General features: G+C 54.1%; 8 protein-coding genes across 8 annotated transcripts; 2 read left to right on the forward strand and 6 right to left on the reverse strand.

Annotated features, from left to right (window-relative positions):
- Positions 1-1,293: 1,293 nt before the first annotated feature.
- MIND_00296100 (Zn(2)-C6 fungal-type domain-containing protein) lies at positions 1,294-3,607 on the reverse strand (the record flags this gene model as incomplete). Its single annotated transcript, XM_037359823.1, has 9 exons — positions 1,294-1,573; positions 1,624-2,263; positions 2,315-2,442; positions 2,498-2,544; positions 2,600-2,727; positions 2,773-3,147; positions 3,193-3,365; positions 3,421-3,457; positions 3,511-3,607. 9 exons carry the CDS (start codon positions 3,605-3,607, stop codon positions 1,294-1,296), a joined length of 1,905 nt encoding a protein of 634 aa, XP_037222708.1.
- A 1,655-nt stretch (positions 3,608-5,262) lies between these two features.
- Positions 5,263-6,057, forward strand: MIND_00296200 (Gata zinc finger domain-containing protein; the record flags this gene model as incomplete). The annotated part of the gene is made up of 2 exons (XM_037359824.1): positions 5,263-5,341; positions 5,393-6,057. The coding sequence occupies 2 exons, from the start codon at positions 5,263-5,265 to the stop codon at positions 6,055-6,057; spliced, it is 744 nt and encodes a 247-aa protein (XP_037222709.1).
- Positions 6,058-6,202: 145 nt separating this feature from the next.
- Positions 6,203-8,514, reverse strand: MIND_00296300 (MYND-type domain-containing protein; the record flags this gene model as incomplete). Its single annotated transcript, XM_037359825.1, has 10 exons — positions 6,203-6,550; positions 6,597-6,977; positions 7,029-7,116; positions 7,167-7,310; positions 7,361-7,538; positions 7,591-7,620; positions 7,674-7,693; positions 7,890-8,233; positions 8,291-8,399; positions 8,459-8,514. The coding sequence occupies 10 exons, from the start codon at positions 8,512-8,514 to the stop codon at positions 6,203-6,205; spliced, it is 1,698 nt and encodes a 565-aa protein (XP_037222710.1).
- Positions 8,515-8,822: 308 nt separating this feature from the next.
- Positions 8,823-9,853, reverse strand: MIND_00296400 (Translation initiation factor eIF4e; the record flags this gene model as incomplete). The annotated part of the gene is made up of 3 exons (XM_037359826.1): positions 9,265-9,853; positions 8,973-9,215; positions 8,823-8,923 (listed from the first exon to the last, which is right to left on the reverse strand). Exons 1-3 carry the CDS (start codon positions 9,809-9,811, stop codon positions 8,823-8,825), a joined length of 891 nt encoding a protein of 296 aa, XP_037222711.1. The 5' UTR covers positions 9,812-9,853.
- Positions 9,854-9,903: 50 nt separating this feature from the next.
- Positions 9,904-10,412, forward strand: MIND_00296500 (uncharacterized protein; the record flags this gene model as incomplete). The annotated part of the gene is made up of 2 exons (XM_037359827.1): positions 9,904-10,157; positions 10,208-10,412. 2 exons carry the CDS (start codon positions 9,904-9,906, stop codon positions 10,410-10,412), a joined length of 459 nt encoding a protein of 152 aa, XP_037222712.1.
- A 256-nt stretch (positions 10,413-10,668) lies between these two features.
- MIND_00296600 (uncharacterized protein) lies at positions 10,669-11,341 on the reverse strand (the record flags this gene model as incomplete). The annotated part of the gene is made up of 4 exons (XM_037359828.1): positions 10,669-10,817; positions 10,877-11,011; positions 11,063-11,258; positions 11,306-11,341. The coding sequence occupies 4 exons, from the start codon at positions 11,339-11,341 to the stop codon at positions 10,669-10,671; spliced, it is 516 nt and encodes a 171-aa protein (XP_037222713.1).
- Positions 11,342-11,736: 395 nt separating this feature from the next.
- Positions 11,737-12,829, reverse strand: MIND_00296700 (uncharacterized protein; the record flags this gene model as incomplete). The annotated part of the gene is made up of 3 exons (XM_037359829.1): positions 11,737-11,813; positions 11,863-12,653; positions 12,705-12,829. 3 exons carry the CDS (start codon positions 12,827-12,829, stop codon positions 11,737-11,739), a joined length of 993 nt encoding a protein of 330 aa, XP_037222714.1.
- A 3,476-nt stretch (positions 12,830-16,305) lies between these two features.
- MIND_00296800 (uncharacterized protein) lies at positions 16,306-18,218 on the reverse strand (the record flags this gene model as incomplete). Its single annotated transcript, XM_037359830.1, has 5 exons — positions 18,066-18,218; positions 17,759-18,011; positions 17,445-17,711; positions 17,284-17,396; positions 16,306-17,238 (listed from the first exon to the last, which is right to left on the reverse strand). The coding sequence occupies exons 1-5, from the start codon at positions 18,165-18,167 to the stop codon at positions 16,306-16,308; spliced, it is 1,668 nt and encodes a 555-aa protein (XP_037222715.1). The 5' UTR covers positions 18,168-18,218.
- Between the last annotated feature and the right edge of the window lie 7,922 nt (positions 18,219-26,140).

Here is a 26,140-nt window from a genome sequence, read left to right on the forward strand (position 1 = left end):
AGAGTATAATTGCAAATAATAAACTTTACCCTCAGTGTGAATTTCCTGTATGAAGATAAACAATGATATTTGCACATCACTCTACAAGACAGCTAAGCTCATGATATCCACCCAATTAGTTTAATGTCACTAACCATAAATTTCTGAAGATGGGTATGGACTTTTGCCTTGATATCATTGATATCTGCCTTGACAGATGGACTTTTCCAGAAATTTCTCTTCTTATTCGAGCTCTGGAGAAGGTTCTCACACTGGGGAATGAATGGGTCTAGTTTGCTGCAAATGTCACCAACAGATCAAGTAATAACTAAATGAAGAGATATGCTAGCATACCTTTTCAATTTTGCAACTAGATCCAGTACATCGGGGAGATCAGCTAATTTTTTAATATCCATGTCACAGATTTCTTTCAACTGGCCGATGAGACTTGGGAGCTCCTTCTTATTATCCTTGGCAGCCTGCATGCAAATACGCTCGGAATCGACTAAACGGGAACTAGACCCAACAACTTACAGAAACCATTTCCAGAAGTCCCTTGGTTGCTTTGAGGCAGCCGGAAACGGCTCCGCCGGCGATGGGAATGCTTGTCGTAAGCTCGGCGGCCAGTCCAATGGCATCAGCAGCACGCGCAGAGCTAGGGGCGGGAGTCATGGTAGTATGAGATAGAGGTGTGGGAGGCGGTGCATCACTGTGCCAGCGATATCAGGCAGTACCATGTGCGGTGGCGGATATCATGATCATGATTAATGTCTATTTTGGGGCAATAGATAATCCTTGATTGCATCATGCATCTGCTTTGCTGTACATGTATTTCTGCTGTCTATCAACTCACGCAGCAAGTGTCGTTTGTGATCCCCTTACTACTCATCACAATATCACAAACCAGAACTATTTTGAAAGTCCTTCACCACTAGTACATCCGCTCGAGCTCCCTTGCAAGTTGCACAAACCGCTCCATCGCCTCTACCACATCCGACCTGACCCACGCGCCTTGCAGTCCCCCCTACTCACCTGCACGCGGTGCTCCGAGTCCTCGCCTATCCGCATCCATACCGGCCGCCATCCCAGCCAGAAAATCAATTACCAAGTAACAGGTGCCTACAGCCCTAAGCAGCTGGTTCAGGTAAGTAGTGGATGCATGGGCGCTGTTCAGTGCAATGTGGAAAAAGAAAATTCATTGAGAAACTTAATACTTTTCAAATTAACTTTTGGGAGCCGGATTCAGAGTAAACTTTGGACTCTGGAGGGCCAGTCAATACTTCCACGTCCACACCACCAGCAATCTATATAGTTTTATATACCTAAACTACCATACGCAGCAGCAAATGCATGTGCATCAGTGACCGCTACCTCGAGGCCAATACGTCCGTGGCGCGCGGCGTCAGGATCCAGAGAAGCCGCCAAATCTAGATCGACTGCTCCCAATCCACGGTCAGGAGCACCGGCATTGTCAGGGTTGCAGAACATCGAAGCGTGTGCTAGGTATGCATCGATCTGCCCGATCAGTGTCTCCGTTGCCGGTTGGCGACTGAGATCGAGCGAGTACCGCGCCATTGTCAGCTCTGAGAGGAAGCTACATCCGTCGATCAAACTTAGAAAAGGCAATAACGGGGGGGGGCGTACATTTCGAGGTCGCGCAGGCGGGGGTCCCACATGGCGAAGGTTTCCATACACACATCCTCCAGCGCAAATTTTGCGTATTCCTTGATGATGTTGAAGCGGGCCGGAATATAGTGCACTGCGGGCAAGAGGCGGATGCCTCGCGCCAGCGCCCTCGTGGCAGAGCGCGTGAGTCCCCTGGCTTGCGAGGAAAGTGTGGTTAGCCGCGCCAAGAGACGGCGCTCGGTCGGCGACTGGTCGGGCTTATCTAGTAACTCGAGCCTCAAGCGGATTTCTTGTTCGAAGGGCAATGCGACGGCCGCAAACCCTACGATAAGCCCGTAGGCACATGCGCGGACCGCGGCGGCATCACTGGTCTGCGTGACTTTGAAGGCTCCGGCGGGGTTAGGAATTCGCGCAGCCGCGTAAACGTCGCGCCCAGCAGCGGCCAGCGAGCCGCGTGGCGCGTCCCCTTGATAGTTTGCATCGGTGATAGTGAGATAGAGCTCCGCCTTCGACAGCACATGGCTCAAAATCGCCAGCATTTGTTGTAAGGAGGAAAGGAAGTGGATGACGTGCGATTCGGATATAGTCGAGAAACGGGCGTGGTCGCCGGTCAGGTTTTGCCAGAGCGTGCGCGCAAGTATTGTGGCATGAAACATGACTGAATGATTCAACTCAGCTTATCTACCACGGCCAAAAGAAAAGAACTTGCGTGGCTTCGTCATTGCATAGACTACGTGGTCCGGCCGATCGGACGAGGCCGCGGATTCCAATGTGGCGAGTAATTCGTCCATTGAACCTGGTTCGGGGCCAGAGAGAAGAAGTTGGTCCTCTAAAGTTCTAGTATGTTATTTTTAGTCACAACACATTGGAACTCAAGTGAACAATGACATACACAAGTAGGGGTTTCCGGCTGCGGGTCGAGAGCAACGCTTCAGACAGCTGTAACATATCCTCATGATCAGTCGCCATACATCCCAGAGGTTGACTAACTAACAAGAAATCCCGCCCACTCGACGGGGTTCTGTACAACTGGATCCTTTGTTGCCCTCCATATCGGTGCCAGAGCGCGGACGTGGGAGATGTATGCGGTGGCCCAAGGCCTTGAGAGTCCGGAAAAATCATCTGTAATATATTGACGGAGCGAAAATAAGAGGAGAAAAAACTCACATTGCTCGAGTAGATCGAGGATCCAGCACGAAGCCGCGTTCTCCTTTGAAGGCTGCAGCATGATACCCAAGTCCCATGCCGCACGCAACGCCCGCGTGTGAAAGGCGCGACAGGCTGGCGCCCGCCGTGACCCACACAGTCCAACCAACTCCGGTGATTCGAAGAAAGTCGTATCACCCAAGGATGCTGGCCGCAGACCTGGGCCGAGGACAGACTCGTCGAAGGACACGAGCGAAGTATACGCAATAATGCAGAGCGCCAATACGCCCAGTTGTGGCGGAAGCAGGTCAAGCTGGAAGGAAACCGAGCGAATGTAGGTCCTCACGTTGGTGGCCTTGATGAGTGGGTGCAAGATCTGTGGAAGATGCTCAAAACCTGCCGTATGTCAACTCTGAAGAGGACGGTGACGCTGCCACGAACAATCGAAGAAATGGGCGACGCGTTGGGGAGTCAGCTCTGGCCCGTGCTCTATACGGATCGTATCCATGGTGAGAAGAGCCATCGATGAAGAGCTGGCCGTAACAGGAGGGGCTTCGCTCGATGGAGCAATGATCTGTCGTGGGCGCCCCCGGGGAACATACGTCGTAGTACACCTCAAATGTTCCCGTGAGCAAACGCTAAGAGCGCCACAGCACTATAGCCACTTACTTGACCCCTTTCTCAGCACATCGCGGACAGGGCGCGCCTAAGGCTACGATTCAGCACCACGCAACAGAAGACACCTGCCAGCTAGCGCACCGTTTGGCTGAGGATGGCACAGTACGCGCCGCGCCTTGCATGCATCACACGCTGGCGGCTTGGGTAATCGCTTTTGTCGAACGCGCGGCGCCGACATGCTGGTCAAGAGCATGCGCGCCCCACCTAAGGAAAGACATGGGTGTCGGGTGGCGGTGCCGTGACATCACATCCTCGGCGATATCGATCTGGCAGGAATCAGGCTATCACCATGGATACTGCACAAAACGCTCGGCCAGGTTCCGGGGATGGATAATTCAAGGACAATTGCAGGGCGACTGCAGAGCAAGAGGTGGATTTAAAGCCAATTTCTCCATAAAAATATAGCTCTCATGGTGAACTTTCGATTGCTTTCCATGTCACTGGCAGACTCATTGGGATCCGAAAGTTTTCGGATAAGTATCTTCTTGATTTCTTGCATCATCGAAGCCGAGAGCGTGTGACTCATCACACTTTTCCTCTCCCGCAACTCTCCCGACTTCAAGTTTCGGCTCCGGGCCCCACCGGCGACTTGTCTGCCGAGATGATTCTAATTTCTCGACCTGCCTGAACGTCCCAGTCTGCCAGTCAGTAAGTACTTGTGCCGCAGCTACCGTAAAGCTAAACATCCCGACAGAGTGGTCCATGGGCTAGACCATATCAACGCTGAACTCCTTAATATTGAGTGCTCAATTTCAAGTTTGGCCCTCGGTGCTATATTCAATGTTTTCAGAAACCCTTGCGCGTAGACTCGAGTCTCGTACACCTCCAGTATTATATGATCATACCTGGGCCCATTGCTACCAAGACGTCGACGGTACTTAGTATACCTCCCCTGGCCCGGGGCCGCATCCACATCTTCCCGGCTGGATAGTATTTCATCTACCGCTGGTAGCACAAACTATTGCCAGGCACAAGATGGAGCCAATAGTAACTCCACAACCACAATGAGTTGCGCTCTACAGCTTTGCTACTACATAAGTATATTGATTCTTTTGTTAGCTTTTAGGTCTACTAGTATCCGCGGTCGATCTACAGCGTCAGATGCTCCCTCCCCGTTTCGTGTTGGTGGCAAGCCACTGACAGTCTCGATGCGCCTGTCTACGCCGTGTCCACTCGAGTGGGCACGTGGCGTTGGCAGGATCTATCTGATTCGCGCCTGCGGCCTAGTAGTACGCAGCAAGTCCTCGCAATCACGGACTCAGGACCATCGCAATCGCTCACGAGCACTGCACAGTACTTTGATTTTGTTTTATCGGTGATCGACAGCGCAAGAATCACTGCGAGAAGATGAGTCATGTCGGGTCCCGCGCCGGTCGACTCGCTCGCGTTGCGTGCCTTCATCCGGTGCAGCTGCGAGCGGGGAGATCGCCCCGTGAGTCATCTGCGCTTGACAGGCCGCGTCCGACGTTGGCTCTGAACGTCATCCCCCCCCAACGACACCTCTAACTATCACGGCCCACAACTTGAATCTAGGAGGCACACGGGCAGTAGAACTCCGGCCATTCACTGTGAAACTGCAGCTGGGCGTTACGAGGGAGATTCACGAATGGCGGCGCCTCGCGCGCATACGCTGCGGTCGGATGTGGCTAAACGGATGGAGAGGCCCTGCGACGGCCCAACGGCATAGGACGGAAACAAGTTTAATGCGCGATTTTTGTGAGTCATTCAAGGATTTGCTTGAAATACCTTCGACGAAAGGCTGCGTAGGCTTACCCTCCGATAGTGCTCTCGCTCTACTCAGTCGAGTAGGCCATTTGTGCGACGACTCGTGAAATGAGTTACCCGAATTCGAACTGGAACGCAGGCGGAGAAGGCTACAATCAATGGCCAGCACAAACTGGATGGAACCAAGGTATGCTTGTCCGGTTCTGCTAGAGCTACAAGTGCTGACCATATATCGTAGATCCAAACACGGGAGCATATTTCCCTCCCAACACTGGCTACCCTCCAGCAGCATACAACCAAGCCCCAGGAACAGGCTTACAAGGCCAGCAATATGCCGATCCCAGAAACACAGTCTACAGCCCTGGTTATCCGCAGCAAGCAGCCAGTCCTTACGGCAACTATAATGGCTACCAAGCTTCGTCTGCATCGCAGCACCAGCCGTATCCATACCCATCGTCGGGAAGCTCATCCAGTCCTTATGGGAGCCCGGCAGCTCCCCCGACAATCCAGTTAACAGAAGGACCGCCCCCTACTCCCTCCGGCGGCCAGCGAAGCTGCTCCCACTGCGGCGCGACAAGCACCCCCGTTTGGCGTCGAGACCCCAAGACCCACGCGCCATTGTGTAACGCATGTGGGGTTTATCTTTCCACGCGACGCGCCCCCCGGCCACAAGCACTCATCGATGTCGACCGCGAGCAAATGACAAGCGAGTCTGATAGCGGGGACCCAAGCGCCCCCAGCTGTTCCCACTGTGGAACACGCAAGACGAGTGTGTGGCGGAGGAACAAGGCGGGCGCGCAGATCTGCAATGCGTGTGGGGTTTATGAGCGGATGAATGGACGACCAAGACCTCTAGAGTTGAGGAACGACAAGGTCAGACCGCGGGAGAAGCATCGCGGATGACAACTTGAAGACCAAGGACAGACGTCACTGTTGTGGTCATGGACAATCACGAATACGATACAATAGCATTGGAATATACGACCTAAGTAATATTTGTAACTTAACAGTAATATCGGAAGAACTTGCATACTTTGTAATCGGATATTCAAAGAATTTGAGGGTTTCCCAGCCGATCCATGGCCTCCTTGTTCATCTGCCTGAGCTCCGCTAGCGAGTGGTCCTTGATCGAGATCCCATACTTGTCTAACTCGCCCGCCCGTCCCTCCAGAACCAACCGCTCCATTCTACTCGTACTGGCGGCACAAAACCGGAAGTCCCTCGCGAGTTGGGCGGTTAGACCAGACTCGTCGTCGCGTAAAGAAATGCCGAACGATTCGCACAGCTCAAGAATTCGATTGTCGGGATGGCTGATCATGGGTGGTGACCGCGCACGACACATGATATGAATTACCGGCAGCAAGTGCTTGCAGGCGGTGGGAGATGTCTCGGCGATCTAGCACAAATAAGACAACATGAAAGCTTGAAAGCGGACAGCTAACCTCCAATATTTTGTCGCCGGGTACCGTTCTTCCCTTGGCAGGACCGGGCCTCCCCGGACTGAGCATCGCAAATGCGAGGTCAAGTATTCGTGTACCCGCTATGTCCGGCCAACACTTCTGAATTGGAAGCGCGACGCAACACAAAAGCTTGTCGATTTCAGAGTACGGTCGTGTCCAGCTCAAGCAACGGCCAATGAGTTGGTCAATCAAATTAGCTGTGGGTCGGCCATGGGCGAAGAGGACAGTGGTTCCAGTCTCCAGACGGAAAGTGCCGTCGTCATGCCATGCAGGGGAGGCAAATATGTCGAGGAGAGTTGTGTTTTGTGTGGGGGTAAATCGATGAAGGTGTGGAAAGAGGCCGGCAAGGATGTTTGCGTTGACCTGCATTATATTTTCAGTGTGCTTCAGACTTCTTGCACGACAGACACGCACCTGGTTTTGCCACATAACATTGTTATACCCTGGAAGCCTCACATTGAGGACCGCGTCCAACACAATATCAACCCACTCATATTTGACACTGCAAAATCGATGTCAGAACGCCGCGAAATCTATTGAGAAAAGGCGGACGTTAACGGAGAAAGGTATGATATCCAAAATTGTTGCGCCTTGCGAGTAATAGCCGCCGCCTTGTCGTCCCATTTCTTTCGCTCGTCCTCTCCAAGGCGCCAAAAATGGCCTTTCTCACCGCTTTCTTTGAAGACATCCGCACCGCTGGTTTCCAATGAGCATTGCCGTCGCGACGAAAAGAGTGTAACACATACATCGTGCCGGATATCAGGCTGGGATCGAGCCCCAGCGCGGAGCTCTGCTCGTAGATCGTGTGCTGCCGGCCAACACGAAGCATCTCTTCAAGGCGCCTCAGGAGAGTTTCCGGAACTGGCGGCACTTGCCCGAGTTTCTGAAACGCCTTGCAATGTGTCTTGTGCGCCTTCCAGTCGGCTATGGGTCGTCAAATTAGCTCCAGCTGGCGCTACAGGTCCATGCCACTCACCCGTCTGGCAAACTGGTCCACAATAAGAAACTGTTTGGGGGTCACTATGAGGGGAAGCAGACGGAATGCATTGGAGTATATACCTGTCCTGCATGCGGAACATCTGTTCACCGCGGGTTTCGTGCAGAGGCATGGCTCCATGTCAGGGAAGAAAGAAAAGGAAAGAGCTGGTGTCACGACGTCACGCTCGACTATCTTATCTTATCGGATGAAAAAAAATTGATTCAAGAGATGTATATGCATTCAATTAGACCTTGGGGGGCAAAGACATAGCTGGTCTACCCTTACTTATCAGGTACCTTACAAGCAATGCATCCTGCGCCGCAACGGCCAGGCCACACCCCAACAACGCCAACCCGTTGGTCATTGGTGCTTTTGTCCAGGGAATGCGATGCCGGCACAGGTACATGACCCCACCGAGGTGAACCAGCGCCGGTAGGAGCTCGCTGACCACGCCCTCTGGAAATTTGCGGTCAAAATGCTCGCTGAAAACAGGCAGGCGTTGGCGGTAGTACGCGGCGCCAGCGTCGACGGCGGCGATGCTTGGGAGAAGTGTCAAACCGAAGATACTTCCGCAGATTCCGAAGGCCAGAGCGCCGGGTCCAAAGCTGGCTCTGAGTGCAAGATAGCCTCCGCGCGTGCCCTGCGTAGAAAAGGTTCATATTCGTACCAAAACTTAGTATGCTATGCTAGCACGCACCAGCTGCAAGACAGTGGACGCATGCCAGAATGCGTCGGATCCGAGGACAAGGCCACCGGCAAGCGCTCCTGCGGTTCCATACTGGATACCACAGACCGTTGTGTTTACACTGCGAGGTGAAAATGAGCAACTTCAAGCCCAATAAGCACATCTCGAAGAACGACATACGCCAACGTTAACCGTGGCAGGGGCTCGCCGTTCGGCCGCACGAAGTGAAAATGCATAACCCGACTTGCTCGTCGGTGGATGGTGGAGGGAAAGGGCAAAGTAAGGTGGTGAGATTCATCGACCCGTCAAGTTACATAAATTTAAGGTTGCTTCATCAAGGCGACCCTGAATTCTCGAGGCATGAGTATCGGGAGTCGATTACGAGCTAAAGTGAGCTTCTGTGAACTTCTGTCAAATACATAATAAGCGCTGGCTCCTAACCTTTCTCTTGAGATTGAGGGCAGAAAAGATACAGATGATGCAGACAACAAGGTATACTCACGCGGTATTACATAGAAGTAGCAATAAACAATTCGGTGCTAAGCTAAGCGGCGGCAGAGATCGTTCCAAGAGAGGTCGACAACGAGAGGGAGGACGAAGAAGCCAATGCTCTGAAGGCGTTGCGGTCCTTATCCTGCATGGAGTCTACCAAAGAGATAAGCAAAATAGCCTAAATGAATAAGTGTAGCCGCACCGTTGTTGGACTTGTACTCCAGATTTGTGCCCTGGGGCAGCCCCAACACCTGCTTCATCGTCTCGCGAATGCGCTCACGCGTCTTAACATCGTGGTCGACGCGGTTCCAAAGCGACACAATATCCTCGCTGGCGCGCACGCTTATCGTGCAGCCGCAGATCTCGGGGAGGGCATCGACAGAGTCGGCGTTGTTGCTCGAGTCGATGTCTGACGAGTCTTCATCTTCCCAGCTGTCTTTCGTTTCTTGAAAGACGTCAATATGAATGGAGCAGAGGATGAGCAAGCCACACACCGCGATGCCCGGCAAACATGTCTCCTGCCACGGCACACAGCAGGGACTCCCAGATTCGATCGGCGACACCCTTTCTCAGACGCAAAATCCACTTCCCACCATTGATATTCCCTGGATCCTCCCAAACCGGGCGCGCAATCCCAGCGTGAAAGAGCAGATAGTCCGTGGTGGGGGTGAGCGCAGAGGGGGGCGTGAGATGTGTCTGCAGCGACCAGAACGACTCGACGCTGGCGAAGGACGCGATTTTCTTGATGCCCTCCTCGTAATCGAGCAGCTTGTTCCCCGGCGATCGCTGCTGGCGGAACCAGAAGACCCACGTGTTGCGCAGAGGGTGGACTATCGGGGTCGCAGGGCTGGATGAGCCGCTGTCCTGGTGGTGGGTATCGACAGAGGTGGAGAAGTGCTTCGATGTGGAGCGGCGGGTTGTCTTCTGGGCTGGCGGGGCGGGGGCTGGGACAGTGGCAGTCGCGGTGGTGGTGGTGGAGCTCGCTTGGGAGATGGCGAGGAAGCGCGACTGGTTGGAGTGGTTGGAGAAGTACGTGCTCATCCACTGGCGACGCGGGGAGGGTGGGTATGTGATGGGCGTGAAGAGTAGGTAAGCGATTCGTGACTGATCGCCGGTCACGCTTACGTGCCTCAATGACCGGCCTTGCTGACGACGTCGACGACAAGCCCGTCCAGCCCAAGGAAGAGGAGGAAGACGATGTAACCCTCTCTGACCCTACGGCAGAGGAACCCCGTACACCTCCCCCTCGACCGCGCCTTCAAATCCAGCCCAAACCGCTATGGCGCAGACACCTCCTCTCCATGCTCCTCGTCGCCTTGCTAGCTTGGTTAGTCCTACGGCGTGGGATTGGGAAAGAGACGAAGCCAAAGGTCATATATGCGAATCGGTATGTCCTCTTTTCCCTTCCCGCTAGTCCACTGCCAACACCTTGTTTAGCTACTCGAACGATTATAAATTCCGCCCTGCCGCCAGCCCTATTGTCACCGAGACGCTCAAGGACGGGAGACTGCGTGTGCGTGGGGCCGCCCCCACAACTAGCAAGGCTCCGGAGCCCAAGCCCACCAAAACGAAAGTCAAAAAGCGCAGGACCGGGAAGAAGAAGAAACGCATTGCGAAGAAGAAAAAGGCGGTAGTGAACTAGATGGCGACCGGCTTCATAGGTGTGTAACCTGTGCCTCGCTAGCCGAAACCAGCGCTAACCCGTATTTGCAGATACTCCAACAATAGCCCACCCTAATATACATTGCTCTAAGTTTTGGTCGAAATGTTACATCTATTTGCATCCATTTCATGCGGGGCTTTCTTGCCGTCGTTATTGTGCCAAACTCGATGCGGTTCGGAGAACAACGATTCACTCGGGATCCATTTGAACGACAGGGCCGAAGTAACACCAAGTGCTAATCAAAGATTCCCAAAACCCACTCTGCGGGGAACTTGTCCGCGCCACCCGCCAGCGATACATATCCGCCAGAAGTGATTTTGATATCCGTTGGCGCGCATTCGTCGCAGAGGTCGCCCACGGTGACCTCGCCGCCGAAACCCTTGTCTAAAACATAGGCGCAAGCAGTTAAAAGCAGACTTGGGGGTGTATGGGCTTGAGCTTACCTGTGTTCTCGATGGCGACGATCTGCCCGCAAAGCGTCGTGCTGAAGAGGTTCGCCGAGAGTGCGACTGCGTGGTCTGAGGCGTGCACGATGGTCCCGCACGCGCCGGGGTAGAAGCTCGGTGTCCACAGCGTCGCTGTCCACATTAATCAGCACCGACTCCCGCCCGCCGAATTGGAATTCGCACCGTTTCCGTCGTACGTGCGAATGGTCGCCGCCGCCAACCCCGCGAGGGCGGTCAGAGAGAAAAGGCGCAAAGCAAAAGGGGGAGACATGGCGGTATAGTTTTGCTGGCCGGTATATGCGCAATGCGACCACCTATATACTCCGCTCGTTGGCGTTGAGTACGTAACAGAAGCGGGCTTGTGTCGCCTTCCGCACAACTTCTGAGGATCTGAATATGGGTCTGCCAATGGCCTGGAGACCGTACCCGTAGTATACGGCGCTTACTATACCACGGCGCCATAGAGTGATTGCCATCGTTGAATAAATTCAGCGAAGGTAAGTAATTCACATTGAATTCACACCATCAGCTGGTGGGGCACGGGGCAGATCCTTGGAGCATCTAAGTACGTGACCAGCTTCCATCGTAACTGAGCAATACTGTAGTTGAGCACACAACCAAACTCTAAAGCTCCCTAGGTTGATTTAATAAAAGCTTGATCTGTTTTAAGGAGGATTCACAGCCTGAAAGAGACACTACTACTAGTAGTATATGATCATCATGCATATTCCAGCCTAATTTACAGGTAAACAACAGGTAAAAGCTTCAAGTTGTCAAAAGCCCAAATACTTATATCAGACAGCTAAAAGTCATGTCAGGAATAACTGTGGAATATGCATTCAAGGCACTGCCATCATTTAGGACTCTATTATTTTCCCCCAGTCCTGGTCCAGGTTTGGTATTGGATGGGGTGTATGCAGGGCATAGGTATCTCCTATAAGCCGCACAAGGATCAATAATCTGTGCCAGTGAAGTACTCTTACCGTTGTCACCACCCGCTGCCGCAGTGCGCTTCCGGATGAACTCGTCCGCTTGCGTCCAAAAGTCGCCCTCCTCGTGCAGGCTCGCGCCGTTACTCCAGTCCTGCGCCCAATATCCAATACCGTGGATGAACAACACGAAGCCCGCGCGCTGCCGGAGCGCGGCGCTGACTCGCGGGACTGTACCGGGGCTGTAGCGGATCAACACAAAGGCGTGCAGCCGCCCCGCCGGGTGCAGCGCCGCGACGACGGCGTCGGCCGAGTCGGCCGACAGGGCAGCCCAGTGCGCGGTCGAGCAGGCGAGATGCGTGAGAGACGGCAGTGCGAGGACCGCCCGCCAGAGCCGGTCCCTGTCGACCGGCGGCCGGCCGGCGCTCGGGGTATCCACGAGCTCGGCGTGGGTGAGATGCGCAAGGCACAGCTGGTCCGCGATGTGGAAGCCCAATGCTAGCACGTCGAAAAAATGGTCGAGGCGCCCGTGGAAGACCTCCAGGCGTGTGAGCGCGGCGAGGGCGCTTTCGAAGGGAACGGCGGGGTCATCACGGCGAGGGCGGAGTGTGGAAACGGTGAGACGGCGGACACCCGTGCATGCTGCGAGGACCTCCGCCGTCGGTCCTGGATGTAGATTTATCAGGAGCAGGTCTTCCACCGTCTGCGCAAACCACGCCGGGCCCTTGTCCTGCACAAGGCGGGTGAAGGCAAAGAAGTCCAGGACAGGGATGCTGGGGGCGATATAGCGCGCATTGGCGGGGCTGTATCCGATTGCAAATACGCGGTAGAGCAGTGGCTCGGTCCTGTATAACGTCCTTGCTGAGCGGAACGTGGCATGCAAAATGCCAAATCACCAATTTTTAACCCGCCAGGCAACCTGCATGAGCACACGGATGCCGCTTAGATCACTGGCGTTGTATGCGGCCAGACGAAATATGTACCATTCAAGCTCGGTTGGTAAGATCGTGGATTCAGCCATGGGAGTCAGGAAGAAGAATGACCAAAGATCACAATCATCATGGTGACACATGATGTGTCAGCCATCACTCAGGGTAAGCAGGCATCACACCGGGGTTTTGGGCAAAAAAGGTGACCTGAAGTAGGACTTTTTTGTGGGAGATACAGGCCCAAATCACTCGGCCCAATCTTTACATAAATCATAGGCCCTGACGTGACTCAAATCGGTTGACCACATTTGACACTGGTTTTCCCACAAAAAAGTCCTGCTTTGGGCCACCTTTTTTGTCCGAAACCCCGGTGTGCATACAGTATGCAATAATTCACACTGGGGTTTTAAACAAAAATAGTCCTCAAGGAAGGACCTATGTCTGAGAAATGGTGTTACAAAAATTGGTCCATTGTACTAGTAAAACCCTGATAAATGAAAAATAAGACTCATCAAAAGTGGGTCCCAGTTTGTACCAAATTATTGTGCATGTCACTCTCTTGTATTAAACATTTGCTCATAGCTTATATCAGATGACCATTTTATGGTGTCTTTGTCCTAGCCTGGTGTTAACAAATCACACTATGATGTATCAAGTACAAATTAATTTTAATTAAGTAGCCTGCATCCTGCCGGACCACTTCTCTGAGGACACCTGTAAATTGGTCTGATTGTGGTACATAATCATAATTGCAGCTTTTCTCGGTCTGGCTACGACCTAATATCTATGTCTGATGAATTTCCGGCCTCAGCCAGGGCCCAGCCTTCACACAGAATCTGATAATAGGTGTCCTGGTGAGGATCGAACCCGCAACCTATTAGTATCCGCATCATCGAATCAATCACGCATTCCACCACTTGACTCTTGTCCGCGATGTTTAGTCGCGCACACGACGTTTCCAGCACACGGACCGGCGCACCTTAGATTGGGGCACCTTAGATTGGGAAGGCGGCAGGGGGCAGAGCAGAAATCCGAAACCTGGTCCGAAACATGAAGATCGTGTGTTGCTCTTTTTTCTCTTGCGGTTGCGGCCATCCCAAGCTTTTAGAATTACCACAACCGTCCTCTTAGGTTGACAAGTGCTACTCGCGCGGGTCGTCCGAGGAAGTTCCCGAATAACTGGTCTTGAATGTAGCATACCCTGAATGGTATTCTTGTTGGCACTTCCGCGCGGGCGCTGTCACTTTTCACCGCTTCGGACGGCGGCCCAAATCCACCCTTGGTCTCTTGCCACAACCTATCCCGCGCGAGGTCCCACTCCCGCATCTAACTCGGTGCGTAACTCGGCTGAGAGCACGTATAAGTATGACCTTCGTACTCGTAGGCGTCACCTCGACTTTCAGTCCTCTTTCTCCATGTTTCGCATCACCCTCGCCGTCCTCGCCCTGCTCATCGCCTCCGGTTCGGCCTCCCCCCGTCCACACCCACACCCACACCCACACCCGCTCTCGCCCAGCAAAAAAGACCCGCGGGACAGTTCCACGACCGCCACCGACCTCGAGCGCTACCTCGCGGCGCACAACACCCTCCGCGCGCAGCACGCTGCCGAGCCCCTCGCCTGGGACGATAACCTCGCCAGTGCCGCGCAAAGCTGGGCCAACCGCTGTGTGTTCGCGCATTCAGGCGGCGCGCTCGGGCCGTATGGCGGTGAGCCTCATCGTAGTTGTGGACCACTGGCAGACCGCTGATGAGGTAATAGAAAACCTCGCGGTGGGCAGCAGGCCGTATACGATTGAGGACGCGACGGGCGAGTGGGCTGGCGAGACGTGTGCGTGGAGGCCGACTGGTTGTGAAAATGACTGACATGCAGGCAGACTACCCGAACCAGCCGTCGCACTACACGCAGATGGTGTGGAAGAGCACGAAGAGCGTCGGATGCGCAGGTGTGTCATACCCCCCTCTCCATCGTCCAAACGATGCTGAGTCGACCTAGTGGCGTTCTGTGCCAACATATATCCCGAATACGTGTGTACGGTCCCGCTTCCCGTGCTCGCGCTAATCGCTTCCAGGGCGGCGCCAACTTCTATGCCTGCGAGTACTACCCGGCGGGAAACGTAGGTGGACAGTATGAGTATGCCTTGTTTCCCTCAATAGAGAATACTAGAGACACTGACATGGATGTTATAGGGCGAACGTTTCGTAGTTTGGATCCGAATGTAAATCAATGTAGAATCATTTGGCCATACCTATGAGCTAAGTACTAGTACATATAGATTGAATAATTTCAATTGTGCAAGTACTCTGTTGCACAGTGTTGGAGCCTGGGATACGCCTGGAAATAGTGCTGGCCATAAATAAATATCTTTGAATAAATATTGAACATATTCTGGATATTATGAATATAATATGATGTCAGTGCAGACCTTGAATATTAATATAGCTGAATATAATATAATATATCATTATATTACTGCCTAGGAATATTCAATTATAGTCAAGTATTTAACTATTCCTGATTTTAGTGTATCTATGGAACATCCACTATATCAATTAACCCTGTCATGGTGACATTAACATTTTTGCCTGCAATTTTTGTGCCCGTCACAGGTCACAACAAGTTTCTAAGGTCCTAAACTGGCCCAAAATTGTAAATTGTTAAATTTTCTGTGCTCATAGTGTGCAGACCTACCATATAAGGCAGGAGACCATATCAAAGTTGGCTATTTAGTATTGGCTAAGTTACACATTTCTGCCACAGGTGTCACAGGTAAAATTGAACAAAATACTATAGTATTCGATTCAGTTATTCTGTCTCAAGCATACAATATCTGATGTCTGCCCAACAAAGATAGTGACAATTGGTATCATTACCAAGGAATGGCTAAAGGCCAGTTGAACAAATGGTAATGACTCCTTAGAGCTCACATTCGAGATCACTACATTATATTTGAATATATATTCATATCATATTGAATATCTCAGAGGAAATATGAATATAATATACTACAAATATAATATTCTTCCAAGTATGCAAGCAGCAAATATGATATGAATATAATATAATATGTCAATTCCATATTATATTTGTATTTGGCCAACAGGTACCTGGAAATCCGGTCGTCCGGTCTCCTGCCAGTTACTGTTCAAGTCCTCTGGATGTCCAAATGCAGCTAGATCCAACTCAAGAATATCATAGGATATTTAAGCTAGTTACAGATGTGCCGAGTAGGCAGTCACGTGAACCATCACCCGTCTCTTCTTTGCCCTCATCTCGCGTGTCGTCTCTCTTTTTCAGCTCGCCTCAAACCGCGACGGTCTGCGCCCCGCAGTCACTCTTCCTTCACAAACGGTCACTTTGCGCCTGCTAGAACACACATGCTCCCAAGGAGGCTCGAAGGAGCTCAGTGCTCAAGTCTCTTCCTCTTAACATTCGGCTAGCTTATAGATCATTCTACCTGCCCTTAGACTTACAACACAAAATCAAAAGCACTTTTGGGTCATTCAAATCGATTCAACGTCAGCGCGAGTACTAAACGCGTACTATACTATACAAAAACCAAGCCATTACTCAAACCTTCTCGTCCGCATCCGTCTTGACATCCCTGCCTGCATCGAGCGCCATTTCCCGCTCCGCAATATGCGCCTCGCGGGCCTCGCGTGTCGTCGCGCCAAATATGACGTCCATATCCTCGAGCGAGCGGCCCTTGGTCTCGGGGATGAGCAGCGAGAAAACCGCCATCGCGCCGATGTTGATCGTGCCGAAGAGCAAAAAGATCTTGTACCCGAGCGAGGTGATCGCGCCGGGCGTGACCTTGGCCTGCGCAAAGTTCCACAGCCACTGGCTGCCGCTGGCGACCGCGAGCCCGTAGTGCCGCGTGCGGGTGGGGAAGATGTCTGCGGAGTAGACCCACGGGAGGGGACCCCACCCAAGCGAGTAGAAGCAGACGTAGAGGTAGAGCATGGCGGCCATTGCTTTTGAGGCGGGCGGCGGGTCGGGGTTGGCCACGGAGCTGGTTGCTGGGGGAGGGAAGCTTTTCAGCAAAGCGCCGATGATGTAGAAGAAGATGCCCATGCCCATCGCGGACACGAACAGGCAGATCTTGCGGCCCCAGGAATCGACAAAGCCGAGCACGAAGATGGCGGTTGCGACGACTTTAACCACCCCGTAGATCCCACTCGCGAGCAACGAGTTTTTGGGGCCAATATATCCAATATCTGCGAATATCTGCGGAGCATAGTAGCCAACCGAGTTCTGTCCGCCCCATTGTTGGAGGAAGAAGATGAAGAAAGCGATTAGGAAGCGGATGAAGTTGCCTTTGCCGAAAAAGGCCTCGCGCCACCCTAGTCCACGACGGGCATCCCGCTCTTCAGCGATGGCACTCTCGATTTCGGCGAGCTCGTGGATCACGGCGTCAGAGGTGGGGGGCAGGCGGCGGAGGTACGCCAACACCTGAAGCGCTTCTTCGTTGCGGTCACGCGTGGCGAGGTAGCGTGGGGACTCCTGGAAAGGCTTCAACAAGAAAAAGCTGCGCGGAAAGATGCATACCTTGACGGTAAACAGACCGAGGAGCATGAGCCCGGCGGGGACAAGCTGGAAGCCAAAAGGCAGCTGCCACACGGCCTTGGAGTTGGCGAGTTTCGTGTTCAGCGCAATTCCATCTGGCAACCCGTCAGCGCAGGCAAAAAGAAAAACAAGAGACAACGCACAGTTGATAAAGTAGGAAATCATGACGCCGGTGGCCACCGTAATCTGGAAGAGGCCCGTAATGCGGCCTCGTGCTTCTTTAGGGCTGCACTCGCTGACATATGCGGGTGCGACGGCGCTAATCGCGCCAATCCCGATGCCAGAGATGACTCGTCCGGCGTAGATGAGGGCGAGGCCATTGGAGGGCTTTGAGGCAACCGTGGTTAACACCGCGCCAACAGAAAATATCACGGTGAACACCACAAGTGTCCACCGACGGCCAATCCGGGCTTGGCAGCGTTAATATACCGGTCGGAGAAACAACGGGAGGACACACCAGAGATTGGCGCGCTGCCTAGAGCGCCGAAGAAAGCACCAGCCTGGAGGACGGAGACGACGTTGGAGGAGATGGCGTTGGTCTTCGAGGTGATGGGCTTCCCATCGGGGCCGAGCAGCCCAAAGTGCGCCCGGAAAAACTTCTGTGAGACGACACCGCCTGCTATACCGCTTGGGGTCAAGTCCAGATGAGTACAACGGAAGGAGCAAGCAAGGGAGGCGACATACGTGTCATATCCGAACAGCACGATGCCCTGCAAGTCCCAGCCTCGTCAGCGTTTTCTCCCAGCTTTCCTCCAGCTACTCACCCAATAGACCACAAACGCGCACCAATACACGCGTATATTCTGGAACATCCCGCCCCCGCCTGCCGACGTGGGTCCCTGCGCTGTTTTTGTCGCGTCTGCCATCGCGCTTCTCTTCTCGTGCGTCGTGCGTGGGGGGACGTGGGGAAGGGAAGAGTGGGGCGCGAAAAAAAGGACGGCAAATCTCCGCGTCTCGTGCCATGGCGATTTATATAACGCTGATGTCAGGCACCGCTGATCGCTCTGATCGCTGCCACGGGGTAGGGGAGCGGATGGCGCGGGCCGCCCGATGCGCGCGGCACGACGGGCCCGCGCGGGCAGCACAATTAAATGTTTCCTGGTAGCGACGCGGTCCGGGAAACCCGGTGACGTTTAGGGCTTAGACAATACAGTGCTAGCATGCGCTTGGCCCGGGAATACCCCGCGGCAGAAAGAGGTCAAACATACCAAGCACGGTTATGATTTATTTAATTGGTTTAATGTTAGTGTTAGGGTAGAAAATTCTCATGTGTCATACAGATTTTCCTGTTCCAAGTTAAAAGGGGGTAATTTTATGTTTCTTTTTCTGTCTCAAGTATTTTTAAATCAATGTAACATTGTATTGACAAAGGTTCATGACAATCTTTAGCACACTATAAAAGAGTTCTGGGTGCTGCATTCAGTCTGGGAACCTCCCTTTTTGCCCCGATTCTGATTCTGCCCTCCCAACGGTCGCCCTGGGACCTTGTTGCTGCATGGCCTTTGCAACTGCACCTAATAAACTTATTGCTTCTAGCCAAAACCATGCCCTAGTTGTCAAAAGGTCCTGAATATCAAATAGGAAGTTCTGAGTATCTGGTGTGATATGTTTGATCCAGTATACAGTACAGTATCTGAGATATGATGGGATATGATTCATAATATCTAAGTTTAGTTCCTTATTTGATTTATATGATGTTGGAATTTTACAGATATTGAACTTGAGCTCTTTCAATAATATGCGTACAACTCTGTGAAGAACATAAGCTTGAGCTTTTGTTGAGCTACAGCTGAAATCTGGATTGTGAATCATGTGTGGTAGTTGTTGTGCAAACTCCTTGAATGAGAGATGATAAACCTGCACAAGACTGGTGGTATCCTCCAAATTTGGAACAGATATCACAGCACTCAGGCCCATCAGGCACCTGTAAACTTTTTCCTCTCTCATATCCAGTAATTTGGCCAGGCTCAAAAATATTAAGTACCATATAAAGGATATTGAGTTCTCTTTCATATTGATCCTTTCTCCAGTCTTCTGTCTGTGCATCTGGTTGCTTGATAGCAGATACCATAATATTTAAATAGAGTGCATTGAGATCTTGCTGTCCTGTTTGCATATTGATCAGATATTCTGCTTGCTCATCCCAGCTATTTTGACTGTCATAACCATCAATGTATCTAATGAAGGTGGCTGCATAAATGAACAGCCCTGCAGAATGACTTGATATGTAGGTGAGAGTGGAAGCTGCCTTTGACTTGTCATACCAGTTGGCTGATGCAAGGGGAAGTGAATGGTGAAGATACTTGTCAATATCTGCTTTGACAATATTCTGGTCAAGCTGATCAAGTTTTATTTCCAAAGCAGATTGCCTTAGAGGACCAGACATGATACTTGCAGGCACTTGTGGCCTTCCAGTGAGAAGAAAGCGGACATTGCTAGGAATATTGTCTCTTGCAGATGTCAGCCAAGATACAACTACCTGGCCCTGATCTTGTCCACACTCATCAAGAGCATCTAGACAAATAATCCAGAAGGGCTGAGGGGCAGGCAATTGTAACTGGTTTATAAGTTCTATAATCAACTTATTGAACTGGTTCTTAGGATCTTCACTCAGAACCTGAAATTGATTCTCCTTGTCAGGGGAACCTCCCTTTCGGCCCCTCGGAGACGCCTCCGATTCCGGTCCGATTCCGGTCCGACTCCGGTTCCGACTCCGGTCCGGCCCTCCATCTCGCCCGCACAATCACCGATCCGTCAACGCCCTCCCGACGGTCGCCCTGGGACCTCGCCTGCGATGCCGCCCAAGCCTTCTGTGCCCGACAGCGGCAGCTACGGACAAGCAGTATATAGTCAGCTACCTAGCAGGCGGACCCTTAGAGTTTCTTCTCTTTGGATCCTCCCCTGCTAGGTCAGCTTCATTTGTATTCGCTACCAATGTTCACGCCTTTGGATCCTCCCCTGCTAGGACCTTGATCTCAGGCCTCCGGGGTTGCCCTTACAGCAGAAGAAACTCTCTATGGGATCAACCGGACAAGATTGCCAGGTTCGGGCGCTGACTCAGGCTCGGAGTACGAGTCCGTTCCGCCCTCGTCACCGCCCCTGCCACTTGTCCCCATCCTCCTCTACTCCTGTGGTCCCCGCACCCGTTATGCCGTCCGGAGTCACTCCTACCGCAGACGCCCGGCTGGACTCACTCGAGGCGAAAATCGATAGCCTAACTGAGGCCCTTGCTTTACTCACCAACCAGGCTTCCGCTGCCGCTGCCGCCGCCAATAATGCTGGCGGACCCCAAACACCATCGCCGGAGACGTCGATTCCGACTCCGACTCCGGTCCAGGGCGACTCGAAGCCCTTTTTGGCGACATCAACCTCGCCTCAAAATTGGTCTTGCGACCAAACCCCCCGTTCACCTTCAACGGCGACCGGAAACGCCGCGCGTTCCTCTACGCGGTCCGCACCTACGCCCGCCTTGCCCCTGAGGCCTTCGTGGTCAACGGAGAGGCGAGCGAGGAAAAGGCTGTCCGCTATGCCATGTCGTTTATGGCAGAAGGACCCGCTCAGCAATGGGCGGAGCGCCACGGAAGCAAAGCCCCGTTTCCGTTTCCGTCCTGGGGCTCGTTCGTTTCCGAGTTCCGACTCCGGTTCGTCGAGGAGAATGAGCAAGATCACGCTCTCTCCAAGCTGGAGACTTCCGCCTATCACATGGGTACAAAGGATGTCTACCAGTACACCGACGACTTCGAGGACCTGATGGACCTCGCCGGATTGAAGACGCGCTGGTCAAGGTGACCAAGTTCCGCCACGGACTTGACCCCCTGATCAATAACGGAATCACGTCCTCGAACGACCCCCCGGACCTCCGGGATTACCTTAGCTGGCGCACCCGGGCCTTCCGTCAATACGAGGCCCTGGTCCGGGCCAAGCTGATCAAGTCAGCCGCCCCCAAGACGCCTGGCGGTTTGATTCGGACTCCGTTTCCGGTCAACCGCATCCCGGCTCTGGCCCCTTTCCGCCCGGTGGCTCCGGTCGTGCCACCTGCGGCCCGCGCCCCCGCTCCGGCGCCTCCAGCTCCCGTCCCTATAGAGTTGGATCGCACCAGGGCTCGGGGTGCCCCTCGTCGCGCCTGCTTCAGGTGCGGCGACCCAAACCATCTCGCCCGGGATTGCCCCCTCCCCGCCGATGTCCGCTCAATGGACATCCTCGACGAGGTGATCCAACAACTCGGTGACGAGATGTTAGCGGAGTTGATCGCCCGCTACACGGACACAGCTGCCCTGCCGGAGACGGCAGCGGAGTCGATGGCCGGAGAGGATTTTGTCCCCCCGACGAGTGACTGGTGTGCCCTCGTTCGCGTCTATAATTCGTTTTGCCTCTTTGTATGATGAATGCAGTTCCTTGCCCTACAATGAGCCCGAAACGAAAGACACACCCTCTCCTCCCCCCGCCTCGACTCCGTCTCCGACTCCGCCCGCGACTCCGGTCATCGTCCTCCGCCGCCTCACTGCCTGGGAAAAGAAACTGCCCAAGCAGTACACCGTTGCCGCTGCCCCTGGGGCGAACTCCCTCCACCTCCCGTTAGAGCTCGAGTCCACCACCAGCGCTGAAGCTCTCACTCTCTGGGCTTGTAGACTGTGGTGCCACCTCCGACTTCATTGACACGAACTATGTTGCTCGGAATGGCATTCCAGTCCGCACCCTCGATCAGCCGATTCCGGTTTTCAATGTCGATGGCACCCCCAATGACACTGGCTCCATCAAACAGATCGCGGACTTGGTCCTGCGCTACAAGGGCCATGCCGAACGAGTTCAGCTGGCCGTCACCCATCTTGGCAAGCAAGACCTCATCCTGGGGTATTCCTGGTTGCGGAAACATAACCCAGAGATCAATTGGGAAACCAAGGAGGTCAAGATGACACGGTGCCCCCGCAATTGCTCGACCTGCCGTGAGGAAGAGCGGGTCGAACGGACCAAGTTGCGGCGACTCCGGTCGCTTCAGAAGCGTCTCCGCTCCGGCCCGTTCCCCTCGGTCTGCGCCATGGACCTTTCTGGGTCTGATGACGGAGACGATTCCGTCTCCGGTGACGACTCCGGCCTGCCTGATCTGACGCCGGACTCCGACGACGACGATGACGATGGTCAGCTTGAAGATGGTGACCGCATCTTCTACACCTCGTTCCGCCCCTCGGAGGAGATACCGCTGGCAGTACTGTCTCGCAACGCCTGGCCGAAGCCTTCGCCAGGAACTCCGCCCCTCCGCCCTCCGAGATCCCGGACTGGGCTAAGGAGTTCCAGGACGTCTTCAACAAGGAGTCCTTCGACACGCTACCGGAGCGGAGAGCCTGGGACCACGCCATTGAACTCGTCCCCGACGCTAAGCCCACCAACTGCAAGGTGTACCCCATCTCGCCCCTCGAGCAACGCGAGCTCGGCGCGTTCATCGAGGAAGGGCTTTCGACGGGCCGGATTCGCCCCTCCAAGTCTCCGATGGCGTCTCCGGTCTTCTTCGTCAAGAAGAAGGACGGCGGACTCCGCTTCGTCCAGGACTACCGTGCTCTCAACGCGATGACTGTCAAAAACCGGTACCCCCTTCCGCTGATCAACGACCTCATCAACCGGCTCAAAGGCGCTCGTTACTTCACCAAACTCGACGTCTGTTGGGGCTTCAACAACGTCCGGATCAAGGAAGGTGACGAGTGGAAAGCGGCTTTCCGGACTGACCGAGGCCTGTTCGAGCCCTTGGTGATGTATTTCGGCCTGACAAACTCTCCCGCGACGTTCCAAACGATGATGAATGACATTTTTCAGGACCTCATCCTCTCCGGAGACGTCATAATCTACCTTGACGACATCCTGATCGCCCATTCCGACCTCCGGAAACACCGGCAGATCGTCCAGGAGGTCTTACAGCGACTCCGGGAGCACAAGTTGTACCTTCGAGCGGAGAAGTGCGACTTTGAAAAATCGTCAATTGAGTACCTCGGAGTCATCATCTCCCACAACCACGTCGAAATGGACCCCGTCAAGGTCGCAGGCGTCTCCGCTTGGCCGACTCCGGAAAACAAGAAGGACATTCAGCAGTTCCTTGGGTTCGCTAAGTTCTACCGCAGGTTCATTCGGGACTTCTCGACCCTTGCGCGCCCTCTTTTCGTGCTCACCAAGAAGGACCAGCAATGGACTTGGGGCGACGCGGAGGCCTCCGCGTTCCAAGCGATCAAGGACGCAGTCACCTCGGAACCGGTCCTGGCGATTCCGGACGACGCACGGCCTTTCCGACTCGAGGCGGACAGCTCTGATTATGCGACGGGGCGGTTCTTTCACAATCCGCCCCGGACGGGAAGTGGCACCCTGTAGCATTCTATTCCAAAAGCTTAAATGATGTCCAGCGCAACTACGAAATCCACGACAAGGAGATGCTCGCGATCATCCGCGCACTCGAGGAGTATAGACACTTCCTCGAGGGCGCCGCGCACCCTGTCGAGATTTGGACTGACCATAAGAATTTGGAGTACTTCAGGAAGACGCAGCACCTCAACCGGAGACAGGCCCGGTGGTCTCTGTACCTCTCCCGGTTCGACTTCACGCTGCACCACAAGCCTGGCCGCGATATGGGTCGGCCTGACGCCCTCTCCCGGAGACCCGACCACGGAGTCGATTCCGACAACTCCGATGTCGTCCTTCTGCGGCCTGAACTCTTCCACGTCCGCGCACTCGAGGGCGTTTCCGTTCCGGTCCCGGCTCTGAACTCCTCCGTGACATCCGTGATGCCCTCTCCGGTGAGCCTGACCTGGAGGAGCCCATCGCACTAGCGGCCCGGCAACTTCTTAAGGTTCAAGGTCAAGCTCGAGGCCCCCGCTCCTCACGTTCTGACGAATGGGCCGTCTCCGGCGGTCTTCTCCATTTCCGAGGAAAGATCGTCGTACCAAAAGACAAGGACCTCCGGAGACGCATCATCGAGCTCTGCCATGACACCCGAGTCGCCGGACACGCAGGTCGTTTCAAGACCCTGGAGTTGGTCTCCCGGAACTACTGGTGGCCTCAGATGTCTCGCCATATCGGCCGGTATGTTGCGACCTGTGACTTGTGCTGTCGCACCAAGGCACTCCGGAGACTGCCCCACGGAGAACTGCACCCCACGGAAACGCCCCGAACGGCTGGCATACCGTCTCCGTCGACTTCATCGTAGAGCTTCCCGAAGCCCATGGGTACGACGATCATGGTCGTCGTTGACACCCCTGGGAAGCGCGCCCACTTCTCAGAGTGTCATACGACGGTCGATGCAGTAGGGGCAGCCCGCCTCTACTACCGGAATGTCTGGCGGCACCACGGGACTCCGGAGAAGTACGTCTCCGACCGCGGCTCGCAGTTCATCGCGGACTTCACCCGAGAACTTTGGCGTCTAATCGGCATCAAGCCCGCCACGTCCACCGCGTACCACCCGCAGACAGACGGTCAGACAGAGCGCGTCAACCAGGAGCTGGAGCAGTACTTGCGGATCTTCACCAACTACCAGCAGGACGACTGGGATGAGCTGATTCCGGCCGCGGAGTTCGCCTACAACAACCACGTTCACTCCTCCACGCAGCAGGTCCCCTTCATGACGGACACGGGACGGCTCCCGCGCATGGGCTTCGAACCCGGAGTCCGTTCCGCCATGGAGTCAGTGAACAAGTTCCGCGACCGGATCGCCACTGGTGTTGCTGAAGCCAAGGCCGCGCTCACTAAGGCCAAAGAGGAGTACAAGTGCTACTACGACCGGAGACGGACTCCGTCTCCGGAGTTTAAGGTTGGCGACCGTGTTTGGCTGGATGCCTCTGACATCAGGACGACTCGCCCCTCAGAAAAGTTCTCCCATCGCCGCCTTGGACCGTTCAAGATAGTCCAGGAGATCAGCAAAGGTGCCTACAAGCTCGACCTCCCTCCGCGCTACTCGAAGCTCCACCCGGTCTTCCCCGTCGTCAAGCTCGAGCTCGCTCAGGACGACCCCCTTCGACGGACGCCCCGGCTACGACCAGCCCCCTCTGGACCTCGAGGACGGAGTCCCGGAGTGGGAAGTAGAGGAAATCCTGGACGCAAGGGTGAGGTATAAACGGCTGAACTACTTCGTCAGATGGAAAGGCTACGACGCATCGCACGACCAATGGGGTCGCTTCGACCCGTCTTCGCCCGGAGAAAATTGCGGAGTTCTATCGTAAGTACCCTGGGCAAGCCACGACACATCGCCTCCGCGACCTTCGACTCGATTCCGTTCCGGTCTATGCGTCGGGACGCCGCATTCAAAGGGGGGTGATGTCAGGGGAACCTCCCTTTCGGCCCCTCGGAGACGCCTCCGATTCCGGTCCGACTCGGTTCCGTCTCCGGTCCGGCCCTCCATCTCGCCCGCACAATCACCGATCCGTCAACGCCCTCCCGACGGTCGCCCTGGGACCTCGCCTGCGACGCCGCCCAAGCCTTCTGTGCCCGACAGCGGCAGCTACGGACAAGCAGTATATAGTCAGCTACCTAGCAGGCGGACCCTTAGAGTTTCTTCTCTTTGGATCCTCCCCTGCTAGGTCAGCTTCATTTGTATTCGCTTACCAATGTTCACGCCTTTGGATCCTCCCCTGCTAGGACCTTGATCTCAGGCCTCCGGGGTTGCCCTTACACTCCTCCAGAAAGTTCCCTAGGAGTTTCCTGAACTCTGAACTGTATTGTGCAAGTTGACAAGCCAGAGCAATAGGTAAGCCTTTATGATCAGTGATCATAAAGGCTTACCTATCGCTGGCATTGATCACTGCGTCCAGGAAATCTATATGAGAAAAAGAATGAAGCAGCAAGCACAGAATGCATTTTAATCAATTTG

Source organism: Mycena indigotica (assembly GCF_014461135.1).
Source record: "Mycena indigotica strain 171206Taipei chromosome Unknown Mind.scaff0003, whole genome shotgun sequence".
In the NCBI taxonomy this organism is placed as follows: Eukaryota; Fungi; Basidiomycota; class Agaricomycetes; order Agaricales; family Mycenaceae; genus Mycena; species Mycena indigotica.